Source organism: Clinocottus analis, unplaced genomic scaffold, assembly GCF_023055335.1.
Source record: "Clinocottus analis isolate CAN_PGR_092001 unplaced genomic scaffold, fCliAna1.0.p SCAF_14, whole genome shotgun sequence".
NCBI classification, from domain to species: domain Eukaryota; kingdom Metazoa; phylum Chordata; class Actinopteri; order Perciformes; family Cottidae; genus Clinocottus; species Clinocottus analis.
Window position 1 is genome coordinate 6,567,104 of NW_027175865.1, and position 25,702 is coordinate 6,592,805.

Genomic DNA, 25,702 nt, shown 5'->3' on the forward strand with positions numbered 1-25,702 from the left:
GTCCTGTCGCCGCACTAACAGCCCTACACGCTCCTCTGTCGCAGGGGAACAGTCGGACTATCTTGTATGTTGGTAGAAATGCATGGAGACAGAATAACAATCTGTGTGTGAGTGAGTGAATCTAGTCAAATACTGCCCCCTAGTGTTACCCCGTGTTACAATTTCTAAAAGGAAATCGTGTAAAATGTATGTTTTTAGTGGCTCATTGTCACACTCTCCTCGGTGGTGCAGTTGCAGCCTCAGGAGATCAGCCCGCCCCCCACGGCCAACTTGGACCGCTCTAACGACAAAGTGTACGAAAACGTGACGGGATTGGTCAAAGCTGTGATCGAGATGTCCAACCGGATTCAGCCTGCAGCCCCAGAGGAGTACGTCCCCATGGTCAAGGTAGGATCAACGATCACTCACAGGCGGCACAGCTTGGTTTCTAGGCAACAAATTTAAAGTTCTTCATCAACACGTATTAAAAGTGGATATTAAGTGAAGACCGATGAAAGAATCAACGTGCGTGTGTTTGTTAGGAGGTGGGTCTGGCACTGAGGACTCTGCTAGCGACGGTGGACGAGACACTTCCTATTCTGCCAGCCAGCACACACAGAGAGGTGAACACACACACACACACACACACACACAGAATGAAAGTGCTGTACTGTAACTAGCGGGTTAATTGTGTGACAAATTACTGGATTATCCTAAAACATATTATATTATGTGTCATTGCAAGTTTATATAAAATAGTTTCTTATATGTAAACTTGCATACGCCAGATATAAACGTGCTTTTACACATTGTGTTAATTTATTTCACTCGTGTCAACCATTATATTTAGATGTCATATGATCCTATTTGAGAGCCTGCAGGTTCACCACAATAACACCAAACTCTGTTATGAGAGCAAAACTATTGTACAGGGGCTAAAAAGCATCTCTCTCTGGTGTGACAGCATCAATGTTCATAAATATCTTTTCATCTACTGTGACCAACTTTAGGTATGAGCAATATTGAAGGTGCTCCCACACAGGTGTTTCCACTTCCGGCTAATTAGACCTCTGTTCAGGTTAAAGTTGGCTGCATCGTGTAGCGACGTGGCCCCGAAGATTTGTTCCATTTTAGAAAGTGAGATGATCTTCATCGTTTTGTTTGCATCATCACAGATTGAAATGGCCCAGAAGCTGTTGAATTCAGATCTGGCCGAGCTAATAGCGAAGATGAAACTGGCCCAACAGTATGTCATGACGAGGTAGGCACGAATACGACAGATTCACCGATAAGGATTTACCATTTGCAGTAATGGTGACACAGTCTTTGTTTTCTTTGTTCTGGACAGTTTACAAAAGGACTACAAGAAACAGATGTTGATGGCAGCTCACGCCCTCGCAGTCGACGCCAAGAACCTGCTGGACGTCATCGACCAATCACGACTCAAGATGATCCGCCCATATTAGAGTGTGCAGACGCTCGTAGCCAATCACAAAGAGAAGAGAACACTCCGATCAGTGACGGACGGATGAACACGTTAAGCGATGGACAGCAGACGTGACTGACTAAAAACAATCAGCTCCCTCATCTCCTCCTTCAAACATTCAACGTTTCTTTTTTTGCTCTCTGGTCGACGGGCATGTTTTTCTCAATATTGTGATGTTTTGTACTTTTTCCCCATTATTTGCTTTTGTATCCAGAGAAACGCTTTTGTCTCCCATCCCGTATCCTCGAAGATGAGTTTTTTTTTCTTCTTTTCTTTTTAAAATCATTCGTTACTACTTTTTAAACTTTGGAGAAAGTGAATCACACAAAGGTTTCAGAGGCTCGCTTGAAGGACTGCAGAGATATTTTGGGGTTTGGTTGCACCAAAATGTGCCACTTAAACCCGACTGACAGTCTCCACGTAAGCAGGATGTAACAACTGGAACTGAAGAGCCAGAATGAGGATAATGAAGATGATATGATAATGTTGCTGTTTAAACATGCTTTTATATCATTATTAATTATTACTATTACTATTTTCAGCCTTGACTCTTACAGTACGTCTGTGTTCAGTCTTCTTCTTGAAAATTCAATGGGCAAAAATAAGTGATTTACAGCTGCTCATAAATAGTTTCATCTCTTGTTTCACCTTCTGTCTAGACCTCTATCTCAGGCATCATGAGATGAAATGAAATGAAATATGAAAGCTGTATTTTAAAGAACAAAGTAAATGTCACAGGCCACTTTTTAAGTTAACTTGCATAGTAAATATACATAGAGGCTATATTTTTAACATGTTTCTGAGGCATGAAGTGAATAAGGGAGAAGGATGAACGGGGTGAAGGGACAGAGGTGTGCGCGATAGGGAAAGGGCGTTTTTAAGTTACAATGGTGCTCCTAAGTATTATGTACAGTCAGTCACCCTGTGCCAAATGTACTGCAATTGACAAAAAATGGATTAATTCACACAAATGATTTTTGTTTTATTCAATAACTACACATTTTTAGCAGCAACTTGCCTGTCATTGTTGCTGATTGTTCAACAAAAATGCAAAATTCATGGATTCTTTATTGCTCGCGTTTGTATATTGAAGCCAAATCCGGTTCTTGCATCAGTTGTGTCGTGGGTTCCTTCTTTCCTCATTGTCTTCTGACAAATGTTCACTCAACCATATGCAGCGCAAGCTTTCAGTTACGCCCATGTTAGCAAATTTCTCTCAGCTTCAGGAATTGGATTTTCAGGGACATCAAAAATACTTTTTTGCAATAAAAATTCAGTTTCATATTCAGAGTAGAGGAGGGGGTTGTTGGCCAAGATGGAGCACAGGTCTTGTTCATTGGGTTTATCGTGTAAATTGTTCTTCCCAAAATAATTTGCTTTTCGTCTTCCCTCTCTCAGTCCTTCGGTTTTCCTTCTCTCTTTCTACCTCCCTCCACTGGAGTTATTTATACTTTCATTCCCTCGTCTCTTCTGCCCTGTCACCCCCCACACCTTTTTACCATCCCTCCCTTCAGCCTCATATTGCTCTCCTCCCTCTCTGATTCTCTCCATTCCACCGTTCCCTCTCCCCTGAGGTGAGCAATACTCTCAGGAAGGAGTCACATGTACAGTTGCTGAACCAGGCAAATAAAAACACTGTTATCATTAAGAAAGTGTGCGCGTGTTTGTGAGTTATATTACAGACGTTTGGAAATATGATGCTGCCACTAAATAGCAGCACCATGTCACCCTTTACTGTTAAAATGTGATATATATATATATATATATATATATATATATATATATATATATATATATATATATATATATATATATATATATATATATATATATATATATATATATATATATATATATATATATCTTGCTGTATGTTTGTGATAGTCCACATATTAAAAATGTGATGCATGGTCCCTGGTGTGTCCCTAGTCCGTAATTTTAGAATTATATGACTTTTTCATTTAAGATACACAACAAAAAGGGAATACAGTTCATATACAGCAACTAGCTACATGCTGAATGAAGACCTGCACGGGTCAGAGCCAGAGAGTATTAGCAGTGACACATGAAGAAAACAACATCTAAATGTGCAGTGTGCTCGTCCTTTTTGTCGTTTTTTTTAAAAACATTTTAACTTGAAGTCTACAATTTCCGAGGGACACTTGAAGGCAGCCCCACTTTGATGGCTCTGTCGCCGTAGCAACGTGTACCAAACAGACCGCGGCGACACAGCCACATGTTACTTCATTGTTTATTGTTACATTCATAATCAATACAATATTTAACATCTGATATTTTCTGCCAATAATTTTTATAGAGCATACTCTTAAAATGGAAGAAGTTGAGAAAGATCCGGAAGAGGAATCTGAACCTTCTGTGTGTGAAAACCAAGACGCTAAAAACACGTAAGTTAGTTAGCTAATTAGCTACCTACCGGAAATACTGTGATATGAGTATTCATCCTGGTAGAGTTGGCATGCTGCATCGATTATTTGTTATGATACTAGTTATAATAATAATGATTACATATGGGTTCATACATTTACGAGACTGCAGTTTTAATCTTTTATAAAATCAAGCATTTTGTAACTGTTACTTCCCTTCACCAGCTCCACACATGATATGGAAGAAGACCCTGCGATGGAGGAGCCCGGCCAGAGCCGACCCCAAGAGGAGGAAGAGAAACAGGAGGAGGAGGAGGAGGAAGAGGAGGATGAGAAGGAAGAGGAGGAAGAGGAAGAAGAGGAGAAAGAGGAGGAAGAGAAGAAGGAGGAAAGTGAAACGGTTTGTTGAAATTCCAAAGCCGTTTTGTGGCCAAGGCTTGTCGAAAGCAATTTCATTTATCAATATATTAATCAAAACTAACGATTTTCATTATTACATATGATATGAATGATGTTCCTATGGGACAGGTTATATGTAAAGAATGTCTGGGAATGATATCAAATAACATTAAGTTATGTATCCTTCAGAAATAGCTGCTGGTTATGCTATTGTTATTTTAGTGACTTTCTATTTTTCTTGAGAGCAATTCTTTGACATGTACTCCGATAGAAACTGTCCTGTGTGTGTGTGTGTGTGTGTGTGTGTGTGTGTGTGTGTGTGTGTGTGTGTGTGTGTGTGTGTGTGTGTGTGTGTTAGCTTATCACTCCTCAGAAGATGATCGACCTGAAGAGAGATTTGATGATGTCAGTAACCAACATCCAAACTGCAGCTGACGCCAAAGAGTCCATGCGAAGGAAAGATCTGGAGGAAGCTCGGAGAATTAGGTCATTTCTTTAATTCCACTATCATCTCTTCTACTACCACACCTGTGTCCTAAACCATATATACTGTACATATATTAAAATAAACTAAGGGGAAATATTACTTTCCCTTCCGCACCTTCCTCGCCCTTTTGTCTTTCTCACTTCCTATGTTTTCATCATGTTCGTCCAACTTGGTCCAGGTTGGAACGGCTGCAGAAGGATGAGGAATCCAGTCAGGAGATATTTCAGGAGATCACCACAGGCTGGTCGGCAGCTAAGCAGAAGGTGATCCCTCAGGAGCTCCAGGAGGCCCTGAACCACCAGCAGCAGTTGTGTTCTGCTCTCACAGAAGACAAGAACAAACTAATAAGTGACCTGCAACAGGTACACCTACCTATCTATCTACCATCTAGCTAACGATCGATCAATAGCTATGAAGGCCTTGTCCATTCCCAATTGAATTTTCTGTGTGTTGTCTGAACAGGAGCTGAAAGTTGGAGATGAACGCTTTGTTAAAGACTTGAGGAAGCAGGAAGAGGAACTGGACCTGATGATGGAGAGGATGGAGAACCAGATTAAAACCCTGACAAAGGCCTACAGGGACGAGCTGGCCCAGATGTTGGTAAGACCCAGATCTCATCAAGAAGCAGCTTTAAATATTTTGTAGAGTGTATTTTAATCTACAAAGAGTGATCGGATGAATGGGGCAACAGGAAATTCATTTACTGTTTTGTCTTTCTTACCAGTGGCACGGCTCTATAAATGGCAAGCATCCCCTGACTTTTCCTTTAGTACCACGATGAGGTTCATGTTTGTGATTTTGAATAAAATGTCTCAACATGTATTGGATGGATTTCCATGAAATTTGCTCCAGAACACTTGTGTCTCCCTCGTGATTAACTATAATAACTCTGGTGATCCTCTGGCTTTCCATCTAGCATCATCATCATCATCATCTGATATGAATTCAAAATGTTTCCCGTCTCGATGCCATTGTTGTCGTTCCCGCTAATGGTTGCCCTCGTTTGCAGAGACTTTATCAGGAGGAAAGTGACGTCTTACTGACAAAAGACAAGACTAAATGGGAACAACGCATGAAGGAACTTTGGGAAGAAGAGGTCAGGAACACTGAAATAAACACACACAGCTACACATGCAGACTCAACCTCCAGTCTTCTTTCACCTCAATTCATATCTTATATCCAACATATATTTTAAGTCTGTATCTGATGATGTCTGATCTATTTCTAGCTGGGGAGGCTGACGCAGAGGAAGAAAAAAGTGGAGGAGTATGAAGCAATAATTCACAATGTGATGTTGGAGATTACCAACAGCGATTTAAAGAATGAAAACAATGTGGACTTTCAGGTTTGCACAAACATCAGGAGAGACACCAATAGCTTATCCGTTGAATGAAAACTTTGTGATATGAGCTCCATTTCATACACGAAAAAAAGAAAATGCTCCTTATGTGTATGCCGTGTTTTCCTTTGGATTAAATTTAATTTAGAATCAGCCCCAGAAAGCAATAATATACTGTATAGAATAGGGATTGTGTGACATTTAAATGTTATACATTCAGTATTGAGTGACTCTCTTTCCATTCTTGCCTCTGCAGTCTCTGGAGAGACAGCGTCAACAGATGAAGGCCAACAATATGATCACGAATCTAACACTGATAAAGCCAGAGGTTGAGTTCTCAGAACACAAAAGCAGTCTGAGACAAATGAAGAAAAGGGTCATCAGGTAGGACAGAGAGACACACGCACACACACACACACACACACACACACACACACACACACACACACACGCACACACACTCTGGTGTATCTCATTCACTCTTTTGTTCTTTTGACTTTGTGTTTAGTCTGGAAAGAGAAATGAAACAACTTTGCATGAAGTCTTCCACTCAGGAGAAACAGTTTGCAAAAAAGAGCCAGCAATTGTCTAAGGAATACAAACGCAGCATCGAGCAATATGAAGACGTACAGAAGAAGATCAAGTAAGTCATCATCATCCTGTCGGTTTTAAGTAGCACTGACCTGTTGCAGGACTACATTTTCTTCTTCACCTGCATCCGCTTCATGCAGGCTCTTCGCGGTCGCTGATGCCAGACAATTTGAGGAGATGTGGCTTATGATTGAAGCGGATATGAAGCAACTCGTGGAGAGGGTTTTGGTCATTGACTCGCAGATCTGTAAGCAGCACCTTGGTTTATCCTGGGAGCGCCCCCTTATGGACTTCATGGAGCTCTCTGGTCCCATCAAGCCTCAGAAACAGGCCCTCCCAGCAGCCTCCCAGATATTCGACACCGGGCCAGCTCTACAGGGTAGTCAGAGGAGGATGGACCTCTCAGCTGGACCCATGCAAGAGACTGACACTGAGAGCACGGATATGGAAATGTACAAGGGAGGGGAAACAGTGCAGAGTGAGAGTGGTGCAGAGGGGGAGGATTGGAAGCTGTCGAGGCAGACCGTGAAAAAAGTGATGGAGCTGCTGTGTGATGAAGCGGTGAGAAACAAGCTAATGTTTATTACTGGAAGAGTTTATGAAGCAGATGTTTGTACAGGAGTGGACAAAGAGGAAGATGACATTTTCATTTTTTTTTAAATCATGAATGTAACATGTGTCTTTATGCATACACTATATTAATAGAAATCTAAATTTAATGAAATACAAACAGGTTAAATGAATATAAGATATCAATATTACTCTCTTGTGCGTCCTTTAAATGGTTTCCGTCTCATGGCACGTAACCCCATAACACAACATGCTGTTTTCTAAACTTTGATTTGTGTATGGCTAATGCAAACAAAGTGTAATGTGTTCATTTGTGAGTTTACATGTTCGGATGGCTGTTTTTTTGTGTTTCTTTTCCTCTCTTTATGCTAGGCCAAGCTAACAGAAAAGAATGGTATCAATCATCTGGTTTAACACTCAGCAAAAGAGCAATAATGTACTTCCTAAAATGTTGAACTAATAGGCTTAGCAACAGAGGCTAGTATGAATTTTGAAACAGGTTTTCAATTTCTTCTAACTCTATTGAATCATGTATGACATTATGTGACAAGCATGTTAAATGAAAAGACTCCTCTCTTTCTTGTCTCAGAGCTTCATGATGGAGGATAAACTCCTCAAGCTGCTGGCTTCCCTGGAGAAGGAAGAAGAGACTGTGGTGAAGCTGGGCTCCATCCTTTGTGTGAGTTCATGTTGTGTAACCGTAACGCATCAGTGTACTGCCGGTGGGTCTGGATCAAATACTGAACAACCAGCCATGTCACTTTCTCTTCCAGTCTTTTGGCATTGAAGAGGAGGATGTGCCCAAGTTGGCTGAATTCCTATTAAAGTACAAAGATCAGTCGAGAGAGCAGACTGAGGTCAGGAGGGGCAGAGCTGAGGTTTGCTGTGGAGAATATGGCCTTGAGTCTTTGACATAGAAGAAGAGTGTATTTAGTGCCATTTGTGCATTGTGTCTGCCTGCAGGACGTATGTGTTGAGTCGGTTGAGTCCAGCGTTAAGGAAGAGGACGTGGAGACCAAGTCTGTGACTCATTTGACCTCTGAACGCATCAATCCAAATCACATTCTGCCTGCTCTGAAATGTTTCCTCGAGCAGCACATGAAGTCCAAGTAAGTCCCCATTTGCACTAATGTAAACTATTAATTCATTAACAATGGAATACTCGACGTCATTACTGTATCTCTATGCTAACAGAGACTGCACTAGGCTTGTTAATTGGACCGCCTGTGAGATGTGAACATGAATATGTGATGCTTGTGTTTCCCTGGTGCTTTCGAAGGGACAGCTCAGCCAGACGCAGCTTTCATGTCGAAGCCCGGGACGCTTCAGAGGATGAAGCTTACTGGAACCGTATGGGCAATATAATCTCTGATGACAAAATGAAACTCTGGGACGCCGCAGAGAAACCACTAAAGCAATACCAGTCAGTAACACACACACACACACACACACACACACACACACACACACACACACACACACACACACACACACACACACACACACACACACACACACACACACACACACACACACACACACACACACACACACACACACACACCGCAAACGGCATCTATACTTAAAGGTTGTGTTTTTTGGTTTCCAGGGTGGTCCTGACAGAGATCTCTGAGCTCGTCCCTGAGATTCAGAGTCTGGAGCAGCAGAACGCAGAGCTGCGGATGTTGCTGCAACGGTCTCTGAACTCAAGGGTACGTGTGTGTTCATGGAACTGTTGTTCTCTTGTGTACATCACTGTTTTCCAGACATTCAATGATTGAGGAACTGTACGAAATATAGTAAAGTACATAATATATTAACGTAATGGATAGTTTCTTAAAATAATTATACACCTTGCATTTGCGAAAACGATGAATTGCTTAGTCAATCAATTAAGTAAATAAGATTTGAAAATGTTTTTTTTTAATAATTTTGCTTTTTGATCAAGCAAAAGCGGGAACCTGTGACAATGATCAAGACAATAAATAATGAACATGCCTGTCCAAGATCATTCATGTGCCGCCTTTGCTTGTCTGACAGGTCAGCACAGAGCCGGAGATGCCGTAAACCAAACTCCACTTGGAAGCAGAACTGGGACAGCGTGCAGAACTACTGTCAATAGATTTATAGTCACTGTAAAATAAAGCCTCTTATCAATAATGGTGAGGTTGCAGTTTGTGTTTTTACAATCTTATAAAAGAAACAAGGTCCTAATGACCTATCATACCCAGTCAAGGTCAAATAACCCATTATCTCTGCCTCTGTATAATTTCTATTACTTTTGACAATACATTATTCCTTTTTAAAATTACATGACATACTAACAATGAACTACTCTCCATCTCTAAATGTGGCCTCAACTGCCAGTATACCATCTCTAGACTGTGCACTGGTTTCCATGCGCAAGTAATCCACTCGTTTCTAAATGGTGTAAGAACCCCCACACATTCAACCCATCAAAGATTACACTGAGCTGAAGTTCCGGGACCAAGTTAGATTATTTTATAATCTAGTGCAGCTGTAACATGGTAAAATGTCTCGGTAGTAAAAGGTGATGTCTGTTTGTAGAAGTAAGAAGGCAGCAGTCTTTTTAACATTTATTGTGTTTTCTTAAAAACATTTTTTAATCAAAAAGACCGAAGCCCATGTCATCATCGGACTCATCAGCAGACTCCTCCTTCTTTTCCTCTTTCTTCTCCTCCTCCTTGGCTGTAGGGTAAACAAGATACGGTATGGTTAACAAAGTCATAGATGCAGATGCTTACAAACTAACCGTAGTATTCAAAGCTCTGGGAGATTGACAATTCAAAAACATTAACACTCTTCACAAATAACTTAAAAGATTATAGTGAACTGTTCAGTTGGGTTCTGCTATAAGAAGGCTATTAAAATGAACGATTTTCCTTTCTGAAAGAACGCGTTTAATGTTGGCCGTAACCAGACGGTACTAAATTAAGAAAGCCCACTTTAGTTAGCAAACTGTTCCCAGGTTTATGGCTCAAAAGCAGGTCACATGCTTGTTTTCAAGACTCAGTAGTAAAGCATGAGAATATGACCATAGTTCAATAAGTCATTAAGTATATCCCATTTTAGTGTTGCTGCATTAGACATATCGAAGCATTTTAGTGTTACACCCAACTAAAATGACTTTTCCAACGTGAACTACTAGTTACCTGGTGCGTCACTAGCAGCGCCGGCTCCAGCAGCCGGGGCTCCAGCAGGAGCTCCACCTCCAGCTCCAACGTTACAGATCAGGCTGCCGATGTCAACGCTGGACAGAGCCTACGGAAAACAACATTTTCTTGTTAGTGGCAAGTAATAATCAGACCAACAGAACTAAGAAGGCACAAGACTTGTCCTTATGTAGCCCCAACTACTGTGAAATACAAGCCTCTGATGGTCCATTTCATAGATCATTAACTGCTGTGGACAGTTAAAAAAGGCACTTGAGATTTTAGGAAAAGCAATATACACAACTCCATCCTATTGATTTGAACCCTGTGACCTCCCAAACAAAGTGTGTGGTTTCTCTCTCACCTTGGCAAACAGACTTGGCCAGAAGGGCTCCACGGTGACTCCAGCGGCCTTGATCAGAGCATTCAGCTTGTCCTCCTAAAAACAAAACAAGAGTTTAAAAAATAACCTTAAATACCCAGCATTGACTTAATGAACATCAGTATACAATATAAAAAAATGCAAGTTAGTCTTGTTAGTGCATCACATAAATGGTCTTGTTTAACTATTTCACGTATGTAACTTGGTAGTTTGACTTGGTAATTTAACAGAAACATGGCTTATCAGAAAATAAAAAAATCCTGGTTGCAGCTTCTTTATTTGTAACTTATGTCACTCACAAGTAGGACATGTATTAACCTATGTATTAACATATTTATTAACATATGTATTAACATAGCATGCTATTACATGCTATGTATTAAGACTGAGCATGCTAAGTCTTAAGTCAAATAGCGGGGTTCACGTCATGCGGATCCTGTGCAGCATCCGCACCTACCAGGATAACGTGAGCTAACCGTCTAACACCAGCAGACAAACTAAAGGGGGTGAACCTTTAACAGTAAACTTTTCTGCAGCACTTTCCAGGTAACAAGTCACCCCTCTGGAGCTAACAGCACGTTCAGCTATTGTGGAGACTCTAGTCTACGTTAGCTCGCACCTGTCGTGAGTGTCAGACGCAGCTATACTGTGCCACAGTGACACTAGAGCCAGATGTTGTACGGTAGGTACAACTCATGGAGGTCTCAACACAAAGCAGTGTCGAGAACTGTCACGATACAGAAACGTGGCCCAACGTCAGCTAGTAGCATAGCGCCATGTTTTAGCATGGCGCCATGTTTGCCGGTAGATGCCACTGTTAAGGCATCTAAACATAATAACAGTTTAAAGCAGACATTGCGCTTGGAGTCGTTACTATAGTCGTTACTATATCAGCTTTATCTCTCGGGGGGGCTTCACCACGAGGACAACCCTCCGGAGGGAGCAATGAATACGTATTGGCGGCTAAGTCGGAGCACTTACGGTGACGGTGACTTCATCGTCGTGGAGGATCAAAGCAGAGTAAATGCAGGCAAGTTCGGATACGGAGGCCATTTTAGATGTTGGATTTTATATTCTTGGCGGTGGATGCCTAAATTTGACGGTGCTAGTCGCCGGATTGCGGGCCTTAGCTTCTGGTGAAGAACCGAGCACCTTAGGCACGTTAGTTTCCTGTAGCGGAAAAGGGGAGAAATAGGGCGGGCGCTATGGCTATATAGGCAGCGTCAGGGCTGCGTGGATGTGACGCAAGTACGCACACAGTGACGACAGACGTAGACCAGATGAGTCCGTATTACGTCACTTTGCTCAGCTTCCTTTTAACATGAATAGCTGTCCTACTAAATTGCATACAATGCCACACAATAAAAGACTCAACAATTAAGTCACCAGAAATATTTTTGTTCAATATATTTGCTACTTTTCTTTTACAAATTGATGTCTTCTTTTTTATGAAAGGGTTTGTGAAAAAAGTTGTTTTGTACATGCAAAACAAAATGCTGTACAAATGTGAGACTAGTGAAAGCCACAACTGTGAAGACACAATGTTTACAAGAAACACGTCCAGAGGTTTTAAATCCAACACAAACAACATGTTCAGTCAACAATTTTATTCAATCACAATCAAAAAAACAATCGTTACAATAAGTAAAACAATTTCAAGGCAATTTCCTGGCAAGTCTTGCCTGGTCTCATTTACAGAGGAGCAGAGAACCTTTGCTTGATCTTTGTGAACAGACCTAATGTATCCATATATCTTCCTTTTACAAAAATGATTTAACAAAAACAACAACGTTAGAACTATGACAGAAAAATCAAGCTGTGACTGTAAATCCAGATGCAGTAATACTTTCCTCAAGTCTTACCATTTACCGTGTCTCTCACAAAGTCAAAACATCAGATGGATCATTTTAAGGTGAACATACAGAGCTCACAAACAGTTTAAAGAATCATTCTCACATTTGGCACCAACAAATCTTCTTGGCCCCGATATGTAAAAAAATACTCAAGCAGGTAAAACTACAAAACTAGAGTGAATGGAAAGGACAGTATGGCTTTGAGGAGCATCTCCCTTGTTACAGTGTAGTGGAAGTCAGACACTGTCAGGCTTAAGCTTATGTTTCAGCAAATTTGAATTTGACTCCTTGCTTAGTCCATTAATCATGTGTGCATATAGAGCGGTGCAGGAATGAGTCCTAAAACCCAGATTGAGTCAGCATTGTTGCACTTCCAGTTCCCTCGTCTTGAAGTTAATGGGTTTTTAGTTAGATGTTTGAATTAGTCTTCACTAAACACAAGCTTAAGATATTTTAACGTCTTGTTTTGTCATCCCTGCACCCTAATATGCTCACTTCAACTGGAAGGTTAAACAGGGTCTGTCGCTCTGGAATTTAAAAACATGTCCACTTTAGTCTACATCATAATTTTGGATACACAAAATGTAAATGACTACACATTCAGACTTTCTAAGAGGCAAATTGTTAACAGTCTTTTCACTGAGCAATATTTAAACATTTTTAGCACAATTTCTAGAAAATCCCTCAGGTTCTGTATCAGGAATAATTAACTGAGCCAACAGTACATCCACATACTGTTGAAACTTATTGTTCTGAAAGCTCCGATACATCAGACTTTGCGCTTGTATAATAAAAATATGGAAAATTAATGTATTTAGATATAAGTTCTTCAAAGTAGTCTGAACCAGGTTCTTTTCAAAAACACACACTGCAAGTTAACTGGAATTTTTAAACATGAACATGTTTTAAATTATCATACATTTTAGACAACTCAAATTCTGAAAATACAACATCTACAGTTGTTTCATCTTTAAATAATAATGTAATAATTCATACTTTAAACCAGTGATTACCTCCACTAATATTAGCAGTGTTGAGCTGTTCCAATAGACAATGGATATGACTGGCTTTGTGGAATCACATGACGTTTGAAAAGGAAGCGCTGACTTCACTAAAGTCATCCCTGTACTCTTTCAAACCAAAGCCGAGTGGCCCATGGTAGAAGCGGCCATTGTCGTGTGTCGGCGATTCACATCAAACAGAAACGTCTCTTTCTGGGTTGCCGCCTCATTTGGAAATGGTTTAGAGGTTGATCTCATTGATCTTCCGGTCACCGCCACACGATGCAACACAAAGTAATTCCTCTCCTGACTGAAGAAAGCAGAGAAGCTGATGTTGACCTTGCAACACGTTGCACTTTGGGGGGTAGTGAAAAAGACAAAAAAAAAACAATGGTGTTGCGCTAACAGGTCCATTTATAAATATCTGACCAGATGCCTCTGGACCGTTAATCCAGAGCTGATACCAAATGACCAATCAGTGGACTGAAGATGAAACATGCAGGTACCAGATCATGGACGCCAATGACCCGTCTTTCCTCACTAGTCCTTATGAGTCTTTCCTTTGGGTTCTTCGTCGTAAGAAACTCCATATTCATTTACTCTTGTTTTATCCACTGGGTAGAGCCTGAGGGGAGATAATTTGAGGTTAGAAAACTGTTCTGGTTGGTGACGTAGGCATCTGTTTGGTGTGTGGGCATGTGTGTGTGTGTGTACCATCTCTGGTAGAGGTAAATGAGAAACACCACATCGTCCCTGAAACAGGCCAGTCTGTGTGACGTTGGCATGGTGATGATGAAGGCAAACACATCGTCGATGAAGGTATTGAATGCCTGGTAAATATCAAGCAATAACAGTCAATAAACAAAGAAAGAAAACACAAGTAATCACTAATATGACTAGTGACAGTCAGTGACAGTGAGTAAATCAATTTGACATTTGAAAATAACTTGATTGTTATGTCAAACAAAATACAGCATCTGTGAAATAATCTGTTTATATTAAGAGAAGAGCGAATGTCTAAATCTAGACTTTTCTCATAAAAACATGTTAAATCAGAACAAAGGGAATAACAAACTAACTGTTCTTACCTTGTACATGAAGGCTTTCCAAGGCAGGTGGGCCACAGATTTCAGCTGTTAAATCAAACATATTAAGTCAGTGGGATGTTTGAAAGACCAAAGCAGTAAATTAAATTGAATGCAACGCTGTGGCGCTAACTTCCAGGCAATATCTGAACAATTTCACGTTTCAGCGAGCACATTTTCCTGCAGGATCTGGAGCAGTTAAAGGTTCCCTGTGGAGTGTTAGACCTGTTGGAGCACCATGAAGCCAGGTTTTGTTTATCTCATAAACCTCTCTTTTATTTGTTTACCAGGAAACTCCACAAGGGTACACTTAAACATCACATGTAGCACTTAGTATTGTTTTCTCTCAAGTTGTGAGGCATAGCACACATTTAGAAGATGCCTTTATGATAAGGGCATTTAGTCCATTGCCACATATCTCACACACACACACACACGACTGACCTTATAGTTGACAAACAATTGAGGAAGCATGAAGAGGAAGCCAAACGCATATACACCTGGAATCATCAAGAACATGTTTCATCAAATAATGGAAATCAACGTTACAATGACGTAATCAACTTGTAATTATAATACTGGTATTAGTACATTAGTTAAAATGTGTTTGACTGTTTCCATCGTGTTTAAAAGAAGCTTACCATTAACCAAACTGTTGATCAGCCACGAGTACCAACTAAAGCAGAGAAACAAAAAGGAGATAATGGTGAGACTGATCGGTATCACCTTAGTAATCATGGGAGGTAAATGGTACATGCTACGTACAAACACATACCTCTTATATCGTAGAACTATTAGAGCATACACAGCCCCTCCAATACACATCGGGTAAAGGAGGTATGAGAGATACTTCATGGCCTACAGAAAAGAACACAACGTAAGTGTGGATCCAGTTACAGACAATCTCTATTGTCCAGTAACAAAGGTGCACAATGTGGTTTGGTTTATTATAGTCTGTGTCTTACCAGAGTATCGTACTCCTCGGTTCTTCTCTCCGATTCATCTAATTTCCCAAACTGTTGCACATAAAACAAAAACACACACAAATGTTCTCCCATTGCAGCATTTTACATTTAAATTCATAACAAAGCAAATCAAACATTACATGCATTTGTGTATTTATTTTATGAAGGCTGTTCAGTGCTTTTGCAATTTGATGAGACAACATTGAAATAGAGCAACAAGTTACACACACAGACACAGACACACACAGACACACACACACACACACACACACACACACACACACACACACACACAGACACAGACACAGACACAGACACCCACCAGGAATGTTGGTTTGCCTCCTTTCCAAGAAACCTGAATCTTAAGGGCCTTCTTCACTTTCCACACCTGCAACAAAAACAAAACACATTAATCAACAAGATGCATTCACATAAACTCCACACATCATCAATGAAGTTGTTGAATTCATGCACACGTTTTATGTTGAGTGCATGCAGGTGTGCGTTTCCAGTCCGTGTGTACGTACTTCGATGATAGAACCGACACCAGCCGGTATGAGGACGAGCAGGCTGGTCTGCTCGTCAAACAAATAGAGGAAAACCACGATGGTGCTGAAACATCGCCACAGCACTGCAAAACAAAACAAAACCAAAACACTAAATGTTAAACTGCAACTAATCGGCCTGAGTTACCGACATTGCTGTTGAATTATTTGGTCCAGACTTTATGCAGACTGCACTTAGTACAGCAAATAGTTTCAGTAGTGTTCCAAAATGTTGATGTATTTGCAGAGTTATGTTCCATCATATTCCCGCTCTGAAGTTTGTGTATTTCCTACTTTAGAAATACATAAATTAAGTTGTCTCATAGTGCCAAGCCTGTACAGCACAGTTCCAGAGCAGGAGAAAGGTCTGGCCCATTAGTTCGAAGCAGAGGCTTCTTGCCCATACAGCTGTGAGCTAAATGTAGCTTCACAGCCTTTTGCAGATGGCCAATTCCTTTTCAATACCTCACAACAAGCAGGAGCATCCCTTACTCTGTTGCTGAGCAGAAGGAAGCAGAGCGCAACATCTGGCCACAGAGCAGTCTAGACTACAACACACTGCCTGGTTTATTATAGATGGACTAGTGTTGCACTCACTGTCATAACATGTTTACAGTTTAGAGTCGAGTCTAAAGACATTTCCTAACTTTAGTTTCTGTTTTGCATTTATTTCTCATCCATCCAATACTGTTTTCATAAGGACAACGTCACCTACCTGCTTTGCTGGACATTCCCACCATGCTTTTCTTCTCCTTCCAGAAGCTGATGTCATTCTTAAATGCCAGGAAGTCAAAGAGGAGCTGAAAAAGCAAAAGAAATATACATACATGTGTCACGCTACCGTTTATTGTTGAACATTCATGAAAAGTATGCATCAGTGGGTTTTTTTTATTATCAAGGTATCTAGATCTTTGAACAAGAAAATCAAACATGTCTCATCAGGAATATATTAAACAGTTTTTGTCAAGTAATTGTAAGCTATGAGTGTCTTGGAGCTTCACTCTATTTAGTTCTGTTCTTGTGTACTGTGGTGCAGAGCTCTGTGATGAAGACTTACATGGAAGGCAGCTACAAGGAAGGTCAGAGCCAGGAAGTACAGGTTGGTATCCACAAAAATTCCTTTAATCTCATCAGCATCTTTTTCTGTGAAACCTGCAACACATACAGGGAGACAAATATAAACGCGGTGTGAGAGTGCGAGGCTTCTCGACTGTGTGTGTGAGAGAAATGATTCACTAACCGAACTGTTGCAGAGAGAAAACAGCGTCTTGCATGTGAATCCAGAATCGTAGCCTCCCCAGAGAGATAGAGTCGTAGGAGATGGTCAGAGGAAGCTCCTTCGAGGTACTGTTGATCTCCTATTCAGGTGAGACATTAAGCTTTGGCTTTATATTCTGTGGTCGGTGATAACAAATCAACAAGGATCTGGTTAATCGTACCATTATTAAATCATTGGGCTATAATATACAGTAGTAGTAGTAGCAGTAGTAGTAGTAGTAGTAGTAGTAGTAGTAGTAGCAGCAGTAGCATAGAGTAGCCATGTTTACATATTACTGGCAAGCACATTTTTACTTTTGAATTGTCCCAAGAGAATAAAGGCAAATTAGGCGAATAACCATTTACTCGTTGGGCGTGAATAAACTCAGCTGCAGCATATTTTGATCAAAAGTTGGCGCGACAGGCTTACATGGCTTTAAGCCACCAGAAAAACAGAGTAGAACAAGTAGAGGTAGTGAGGCAGAAAGAAAACATGTCGCTTTGGCCATCTAACTAACCCATGTAAGATAGGAAAATGGAGAGAGGTCTTCAATAATTTGTTTCAATTGAACAAGTTTATATTGGTCTTTCATGTCAGCTAGTATTCACCATGTTTCATGCTGTCTGGAGACGAAAACAAACATTCACACATATCCAAAAAAGACCCAGACAGCAAAAACAGCTGATCAGTCATGCGGGTTAAATGTTCACTACATCGGAATATATTCTGCAAACGTCTTCAGCGGGTCAACCCTTTTTCAACGAAGGCAAAAACCTCTGAAGCAAGCATAAAAAATTATATTTTCGCAGTTGAGAAGTTGTATTTAATTTGACCATTTCTATACAGTTTACTGTGATACTTAGTCAATGGCACATTTTAAAAAGCTCTATTATTTATTTTCTCTCGGAGCTTATTTAAAAAGGGAAATGCAAACACCGATCTTGTTATGCACATTTCAGTCAATATCAGTGTAATACATATTATTTGTTTTCATGTAAAAGCTCACCACAAGGTCCTTGACACGGTTGCTGAGCTCATCAACAAACAGCAGCGGTAGATAAACCATCTTCTTACCATTTTGGAATCTGAAAAACAAAACATCCTCTGATGGCTTTGGGTCCAAATTAAAGTTTGTGAAATCCATTTAGAGTATGCTTAAAAATATATATAAGAGTACATACTGTGTATTGTGTTTAACATCTACAATCACTTCAACATCATACCCAGACCTTTTCAATCTCACAAAGTGTTGCATGAGTTTGTTTCCGTGTTCACTGTCTTACACTCTGAGGTATCTGTGGACATCACTCGGCAGGTTTTCTTTGTCGAACAAGAAGTGGTCCCCGACAATGTTGAGGGTCAGGCGGGTGCGCCAGTGAGAAACTGGGTGATCGGTGGTGGAAGCGGTACCAGCTCCCGCCGCACGGTTACCGTCACGTTTCTTTCGCTGGACTTCTTCTTTCTCCCCCTGTGTGATCGCATGGACAAAGGATTTTTACTCTTAAATCAAACGCCCCATTAATAAATAAACTATTCTGTGTCTATGTGGATAAAATGCACATGCTACATGTTCGAACAAATATTAGTATAAATAACAGTATTAAAAAATAAAAACTACAAATGAGTTATGATATAATCTATTTAAACATCATACAAATAAAATAAACACAATCAATTACAAAGCAAAAGCAAGAATTTCTCACAGTATTTTTTATCCATGAGGGTTATATAAAACATTGAAGTCGCTACCTTAAGCTCATCCCCATGCCCTTACACGACCTTCATTCAGAAAACATGAACAATTTAGTACCTGTGGTTGATCCTCTCCGGATATCAAAGAGATTTCAGCCGGCTTAGGGACCATGTTTGTGGTGAGCTGAGCCACCAAGTGGACCTGCCGTGAATCCTGCCACGGTGTGATGCCGGCTTGATGGACAAATATCAGTGCATATAAAGTTCCATTGTTGCGGGTCTTCTTTGGGATGGAGACATTTACTATCCTGGAGGGAAAAGAGAGGAAGATGATGAAAGGCAGGATGGCTAATGTATGCAAGCACGTGCATCTGAATAAACTCATCAGAAGACAGTGACTCATCAGGAATGATGAGTCATTACTTTACTATTCTATGTAGGAGTAAAACCAACCTCTCAAACTTGTTGTTGACATCAAATGTTTCCTCTTTGTGGATCAAAGTATGTCCCCCCTCTGCATCAGGCCGCAGTGCAGTGTAGATACTCAACTGCATACACAGAGAAGTTTCACAGATATTATTACACACACACACACACACACACACACACACACAAAAAATATAATATATCCTGGCCAATTAAACCAAAAACCACCCACACAAGCCAGTTAAAGTGAAAACATACTGGATTTAAAACCGTGCGGCCATCCATCCCTCCACATTACTGACCTGTAGTTTTGGGTCCCCTGCCAGAAAGGGTGTGATACAGTTGTCACTCTTGGGGCTGTCACAGGGTTTAGTGTACACTATGCCGAACATCACCCAACAGGTGTGGAGCACGTACACCCCAAACAACCCCACGATCAGGGTGGTGAAAGAGGTTTTCAGGAACATGATGCTAGTTTTGTCGTCTTGTTGCGGCGTCTCCCTCGGCTAGCTGTGGAGCACGGCCATATGTCTGCAAATAAGGAGTCACAGATAGAGGTTCAGTGTGGAGTATGAGGCTCAATGTGGACCGTGTAATGTGAACGAATGCTGCTGAGTCTTCATCAGCTGGCAGAAGCCTCTCCTCTTGGCATTGACTAATTACCTACTTGTCATCCCAGAAATAAAATTACACCACATGGCAAAAAGTATGCAAACACCTGCAGTCACCACATGTTAAAGATGAGGCCTGGCTCGAAGGCAGTGTTTATGAAATGCATTCAAAATGTACTGGAGGAGACTGAGATCAGGGCTCTTTGCAAAACTGACATCGTATACACACGGTGCATGAAACAGCTCCTTTAGTGGAAGAAACATCCACTTTTCGTTATAATACACAACACTGACAGGTTCGCATCTAGATGGTGGGTTTCCTGGACATTGATGCAACAAATATATTCAAATATGTTTCAGCAGCTGTTATTTCAGTCCATCAGACCTGTTGTGAACACTTTGAGTAGCAACTGCTGAAGTTGTCAGACTCCTCTGCAACTCATTTACATATGCACGGTTTCAGTAAATTTCATTACTTTCATGAACGCTGAACGCTTCCTCCAGCCCTTCAGGTCCATATGGTTGCTTCTTTGTGGCTTTACGCGACCAAAGGATGTGTTTACTACTGTTTATTGACATCTGCTGGCTGAAACTCCTCTTTACAGAGCGCCAGATATTAAGCTCGTCTACTTGTTTTCCTCTCATATATTGTGACGTAAAATGAAAGCAACATTTAGACGTTGAACCTACCGGTGTTGAACTTAATGTGGCAGGCTGTCAGAGACAGGACTCTCTCTCTCTCTGGCTATCCGTCCATCCGCGTTACCGGCGCTGCTGCCGGGTCTCGCTCGTTAGACTCGACGACATTGAGTCTTCAAAGCCGTCCACCGTTTTGTAGCTGAAGGCATCTGCTGTCTACTCGGCTGTCCTCTCCATTCAAGAGAAACACGGCTCTGCCACACAAAACTGCTCTCCTGAAAGCGTGAGGTGGATCTAAATTTCCGCCATTCGCTTCCTGGTTGGATTCATGAACGGGATTTTGTGGGTGGTGACGCGAGACTTTATGCCACCGAGACGCTTAAAGAATGACGATACACTGCATTAAAATAGTACAGCGGTTTATTTTGTCCCTATAAACAGCTATTATTAATGAAAAAACATATATCTATTTATTATTACATGTCCATTTCAGGTTTTTTTGTTTTAAACTCTGATAATCGGCCAGATTATCTCACAAATTATATTATTTGATGAAATCATTTGAGGAAGGGTTGCATTTCGGGTTTATACGGCAAGATGTAGGGAAAGTGTACTTTATGGAAGTTACTGTGATGTTCAGGCATGAGGTGGTTTCTTTGAAAACGTAGTGCCGTGACCCGGATTCGAACCGGGGTTGCTGCGGCCACAACGCAGAGTACTAACCACTATACGATCACGGCTAGCCACTGGAGACGAAGATTAGTGAGACACCTACAATTTATGTCGCCACGATTAAAACGACTATGATTAAACCTACTTTCTCCCACTTATTACATATATGATTTGACTTACTGACTAGTGAGTGACGTTTGACAATCTGATAAGTTAATTGAATCACTGTGCAGAAGAGGTCAAGCTCACCTGCCTCTTCAATTCACTTCAGCTGAAAGGTTTATCCTTAATTAATTTAGTTGGCAGAAATAGATTGCACCCCATCTGTTATATTGTTTATAGATAATAAATGCATTAAACCACTGGACACATTTGCTCCTTTTCCCCTCACGATTTATTTGAAGGCTATTTTTTTGATGTTATTTCTTTGTCAAAGTAAACATGATGTAGGCATTGTCTGCATTATGTATAAAAGTATCAGCAGTATTTCAGAAATGATTGTACCATTAATCCAAGCTGATCCAGCTTTGGTTGCATAAGACCTTCCTGTGACTGTCCGAGGTGAGGCAAAGAGATGCTATGAGTGCTGCACAGTTACCCACATTGTTGTTGTCCCACCTAACCAGTCCCTGATCCATGGCCTGATTATTATGGGACTGTGGGTGTATTATCATGCAGAAATGTCAGATTTCCCTCTTTTAAATACCCCTCTTTTCCCCCCATTTAAATGAATTAAAAGCACAGGTTATAAAGTGCTGTTCTTTTTAAATGGCATCGTCCACATGTGGTTTAAACCTTATCAATACTGATTCATGGAGCGTTGTAGTTGTCTAAAGATAACCTGATCTATCAGCTAATATCTATTTCTCCCACATAACCTCTGGGCATATAACACATTTTTGGTATAATGCTTTTGCTCTCTCTGAAATATTCGTAGTCACAGTGACATTTAATCAGTGACATTCATCCAGACACTGTCCGTCCCTAAAAGACAGCGTAACCTACTGAAATCACTCCTGTGCTGCAGATGGTCAAGCTTAACTGCCTCTGTGAGTTCAGGCCAGTGGCACAGACCTCAATCTTTGTGGAGTCCTTCCATCCCTCAGTGTTTTCTTATCTCACATGTATTGCAGCCTCGGTCCTTTACCCCCTGCAGTTGGCCTACGTGCTGAAGTGTCCGCTGTGTCAACATGATCCTATAATTTGTCCAAGAACTCCCCTGACCTCAGTGACAGCGCATATACATTAGCTGTGAATTCAGCACCATCATCCTGAAAGTGCTCCGCGGGCAAATTTCCCAACTGAACATCATTTCATAAATCTACTGGTGGATATTATAAGGCTTCCTGTATATCAACTGTGACCCCACCTGTCTTTGCTGCGTCACTGAGAGAGATGTGCCCAATCCACTCCTCTACTCCCTGTACACAGATGACTCCTCTCTCGCTTCCTGACTGTCAGATGGCCTCCAACCCTTCAGGGCGTCGTCAACACAGAGGAAATGGACTGAAATGGATGTCTTATGACATTCTGCATAAACTAGAGATGATGTAATCGCAAAGAAAAATGTCTTTCTAAATGAACTAACTTTGAAATAAATGTATGATGTGCATATATTTGTTGTTTTTCTGATGTTTTTTCTGTACTGGTTTATACGTGTGACTTGTTTGGTCTTTGATGAAGTTTCACCTTCATCTTTTTGCTGTTTTTTTATGGCTTTAAATCAATAAAAAGGTTGAGATCAATAAATATATCAAAGGTCATCCTAAAATAGGTTTCATCCACGTAATTATAGTAGTGGACAGTACATTTACTCAAGTACGTATCTTTCTTATAATTTAAGTTTATAACATCGAATCTTCTGACGAGAGGAAAACAATAACTATGCAGAAATCTGTCATTTTCAATTGATGAGAGGCAATGAAACGTATGAGCTGGCCTATTAACTCAGACTAAATGCAGTTATTTGATCTCGTTTATAAAGTATTGAAAACAAAGTTGGTATTTTTCCACCGTATGTCTCTTCCAAATGACTGTTTTATTTTTTAAGACGACCATGTCCTAACACAGTCGCTCTTCTCATGAGATAGAGAAGTCCTATTGGGAAGTGGATCCCCAGAAAACAAGTTTAGTAAACACTAGTGTATATACGCTCACATGTTAATGCACTTTATCTTGCAGCAGAAATACATTTTTGACGTTAATAGGTCTGACATTATCATTGTTATTATAACCCAGGATTTTTACTGAATCAAATATTTTTTCATTGTTTTATTGGGACATTTACTGGAGAAAGAAGCTGAATACTTCCCCCATGTATTACTGTGATGAGATGTCCATGTTTAGCATATTGTCTCATATTTAGTGTTTCACAATAACTTCATATTGAGTACTTAATCCATTATTGTAATGATTAAAACAAAAAAAGTGCATGAATCAGAGGGATCTGCATTACAGTCAAACCTCCCAAAGTAATGAAACACTGGGAGCCTTTGGGCGGAACCGCACATCGAGAGCAGTCCAGAAAAGAGAAATGCAAAGAAAAAAATGGCGTCACTTTAGATATATGACCAAGAGAAGGGCAGAACTTTCCCCTCATGTATTCCACGCCCGTTCACTTGTCAGATGTGATTAAAAGGCTTCAGCCTATCCCGTACCAGTGATGTACTTGTTCCTTCCCTCAGGAAACCTGAGTCACATACATTAGCTAAATTGCTGAATTTGTGGTCCACTGTGAGCCAGCGAGCAGACGAAGCTCCTCAGGCCCGCTCTTCTTGCCGTCCCTCAGCCTCCGTTTGAGACTGAAGGTGACCGGACCTTTTGCTCTCAGGGCCTCTCAATTCTGAAACACCCAGTTGGGGAATGCAGCGCTGGCAGATTCAGGGTCTTTTAAATCATTTTTCTTTCTTAGTTTTCTTTGTAAAAAGTCATCTTCCTCTGTCCCTTTTTGCTTTGATGCCCAGTAGGGCAGAATGTTGTTTGTATTTGCTGCATATCAACATGCAGCAACATTTTATGATACTTTTTAAACATTTGAGTTATGTGTTGTGTCGTTTTTGTGTCTCACATTGTGGCAATGGCAAAAAAGAGCATGGTGAAATAACACAATGTTTGACCTTGCCTTTATAATATCCATGTAATCGCCATAATAATAAGAGACAATGCATTTCTTCTCCAAGACAAAGCGTTAGTGTTAGCGAGCAGGTCTGCTGAAGTGCCCTTGAGCAGCACAGGAATAACTCAAAAGAGTCCTGATCTGAAGCTGAACTTGCTGAAGGGCAAATCTTAATACTAATAGTGTGCAGCAATGTTTTTTTCAAAATCCTCACTTGTGTTTGTTTAAATGTTTTAATTTGAACTATTTCACTTAACCTTGCTGGCAGTAGAGTTAAACATTCCACCACTCAGTGGCGCAACAGCTCCATCTACAAAAAAAACAGATGGACTCAATTTGTTCATGACCCATTCTGCGGCTGCAATCGGCTCTCCCTCTCTCAGTTTCCCTCTGTCTGTCTGTCTGTCTCCGTCCTTCCTCGATACTCTGCGATGATCCATAATCACCGCTCCGTGCGTCTCCATCAACATCCATCACTCTTTATGGAGTTTCGCAGTCAGGGGCGCAGAGGAGAGAAATCGAGAGCGAGAAAAAAAGACAGCCTTCCAGTCCGGGGCAGAGAGAAGGCTACTCAGCACTCTATTTCCAAATGACCTCCCAGATAGAAACGCTGTGTCCCTGTTCACACATTCTCAATTGCAATTGTCTTGGAGTATTAACCAAACAGCCTTTGCTCTCCAGTCGGGTGAGCCCCACTGACCCGCTGCCTTAACCCTTAATTTGAATAAATTACATTTTCACAAAAGTATAGTTCCAGGAAGGGAGGTGCACAGACCTTTTGAGAGAGGCTGCTGCTCTAACTTCAAAAAGGGTCAAGCTTTTAGGTGACACCTATCAGCATGTACTAAATGGTGTTGTCATTTGTATAGAACAAAGTTTAAATTAGAAAATAGTTTTTAATTTGAAAGATGAATGAAATGATAGGAACTGCACGTTGTTCTTCCAGGTTAACATAAAGCCCATGTCCAAAGTTAACGAGCTTAATGAATACATTCTTCAAAGAACAACTAAATTATGGAAATATTTTGCTCGCCTTAATTTAACAGCCA

The 25,702-nt window shown here is 40.7% G+C and overlaps 4 protein-coding genes and 1 non-coding gene across 13 annotated transcripts in view; 2 read left to right on the top strand and 3 right to left on the bottom strand.

Moving 5' to 3' along the window:
- The window catches only part of ptk2aa (protein tyrosine kinase 2aa), a 53,342-nt gene extending 50,239 nt beyond the window's left edge, over positions 1-3,103 (top strand). For all 8 annotated transcript variants that reach the window (XM_068575889.1, XM_068575890.1, XM_068575883.1 and 5 more), the window contains 4 exons: positions 232-387; positions 522-602; positions 1,155-1,240; positions 1,328-3,103. In XM_068575889.1, the coding sequence (XP_068431990.1) occupies positions 232-387; positions 522-602; positions 1,155-1,240; positions 1,328-1,445 (441 nt within the window). In that variant the 3' untranslated portion in view covers positions 1,446-3,103. The remainder of the gene's footprint in view (positions 1-231; positions 388-521; positions 603-1,154; positions 1,241-1,327) is intronic.
- A 566-nt stretch (positions 3,104-3,669) lies between these two features.
- drc1 (dynein regulatory complex subunit 1 homolog (Chlamydomonas)) lies at positions 3,670-9,396 on the top strand. Of its 2 annotated transcripts, none has more exons than XM_068576274.1 (16): positions 3,670-3,870; positions 4,075-4,249; positions 4,607-4,734; positions 4,914-5,097; positions 5,198-5,335; positions 5,745-5,831; positions 5,965-6,081; positions 6,332-6,459; positions 6,584-6,718; positions 6,807-7,227; positions 7,826-7,915; positions 8,010-8,114; positions 8,200-8,345; positions 8,516-8,659; positions 8,846-8,948; positions 9,277-9,396. In XM_068576274.1, exons 1-16 carry the CDS (start codon positions 3,797-3,799, stop codon positions 9,301-9,303), a joined length of 2,202 nt encoding a protein of 733 aa, XP_068432375.1. In that variant the 5' UTR covers positions 3,670-3,796; the 3' UTR covers positions 9,304-9,396. The 2 variants fall into 2 exon arrangements, with proteins under 2 accessions (XP_068432375.1, XP_068432376.1); XM_068576275.1 differs by having other exon boundaries at positions 8,010-8,093.
- Positions 9,397-9,821: 425 nt separating this feature from the next.
- Positions 9,822-11,988, bottom strand: rplp1 (ribosomal protein lateral stalk subunit P1). Its single transcript, XM_068576276.1, has 4 exons — positions 11,773-11,988; positions 10,774-10,848; positions 10,410-10,518; positions 9,822-9,945 (listed from the first exon to the last, which is right to left on the bottom strand). Exons 1-4 carry the CDS (start codon positions 11,842-11,844, stop codon positions 9,860-9,862), a joined length of 342 nt encoding a protein of 113 aa, XP_068432377.1. The 5' UTR covers positions 11,845-11,988; the 3' UTR covers positions 9,822-9,859.
- Positions 11,989-12,383: 395 nt separating this feature from the next.
- Positions 12,384-21,187, bottom strand: clptm1l (CLPTM1 like). Its single transcript, XM_068576327.1, has 18 exons — positions 20,918-21,187; positions 19,919-20,147; positions 19,644-19,738; positions 19,309-19,498; positions 18,782-18,966; positions 18,505-18,583; positions 17,481-17,598; positions 17,298-17,392; positions 16,956-17,040; positions 16,223-16,326; positions 16,018-16,083; positions 15,696-15,746; positions 15,506-15,588; positions 15,372-15,406; positions 15,175-15,230; positions 14,734-14,778; positions 14,360-14,475; positions 12,384-14,270 (listed from the first exon to the last, which is right to left on the bottom strand). The coding sequence occupies exons 2-18, from the start codon at positions 20,081-20,083 to the stop codon at positions 14,186-14,188; spliced, it is 1,653 nt and encodes a 550-aa protein (XP_068432428.1). The 5' UTR covers positions 20,084-20,147; positions 20,918-21,187; the 3' UTR covers positions 12,384-14,185.
- Positions 21,188-21,534: 347 nt separating this feature from the next.
- Positions 21,535-21,606, bottom strand: trnah-gug (transfer RNA histidin (anticodon GUG)). Its single transcript has one exon. It is a non-coding gene; the product is annotated as a tRNA-His (tRNA).
- Positions 21,607-25,702: the final 4,096 nt, after the last annotated feature.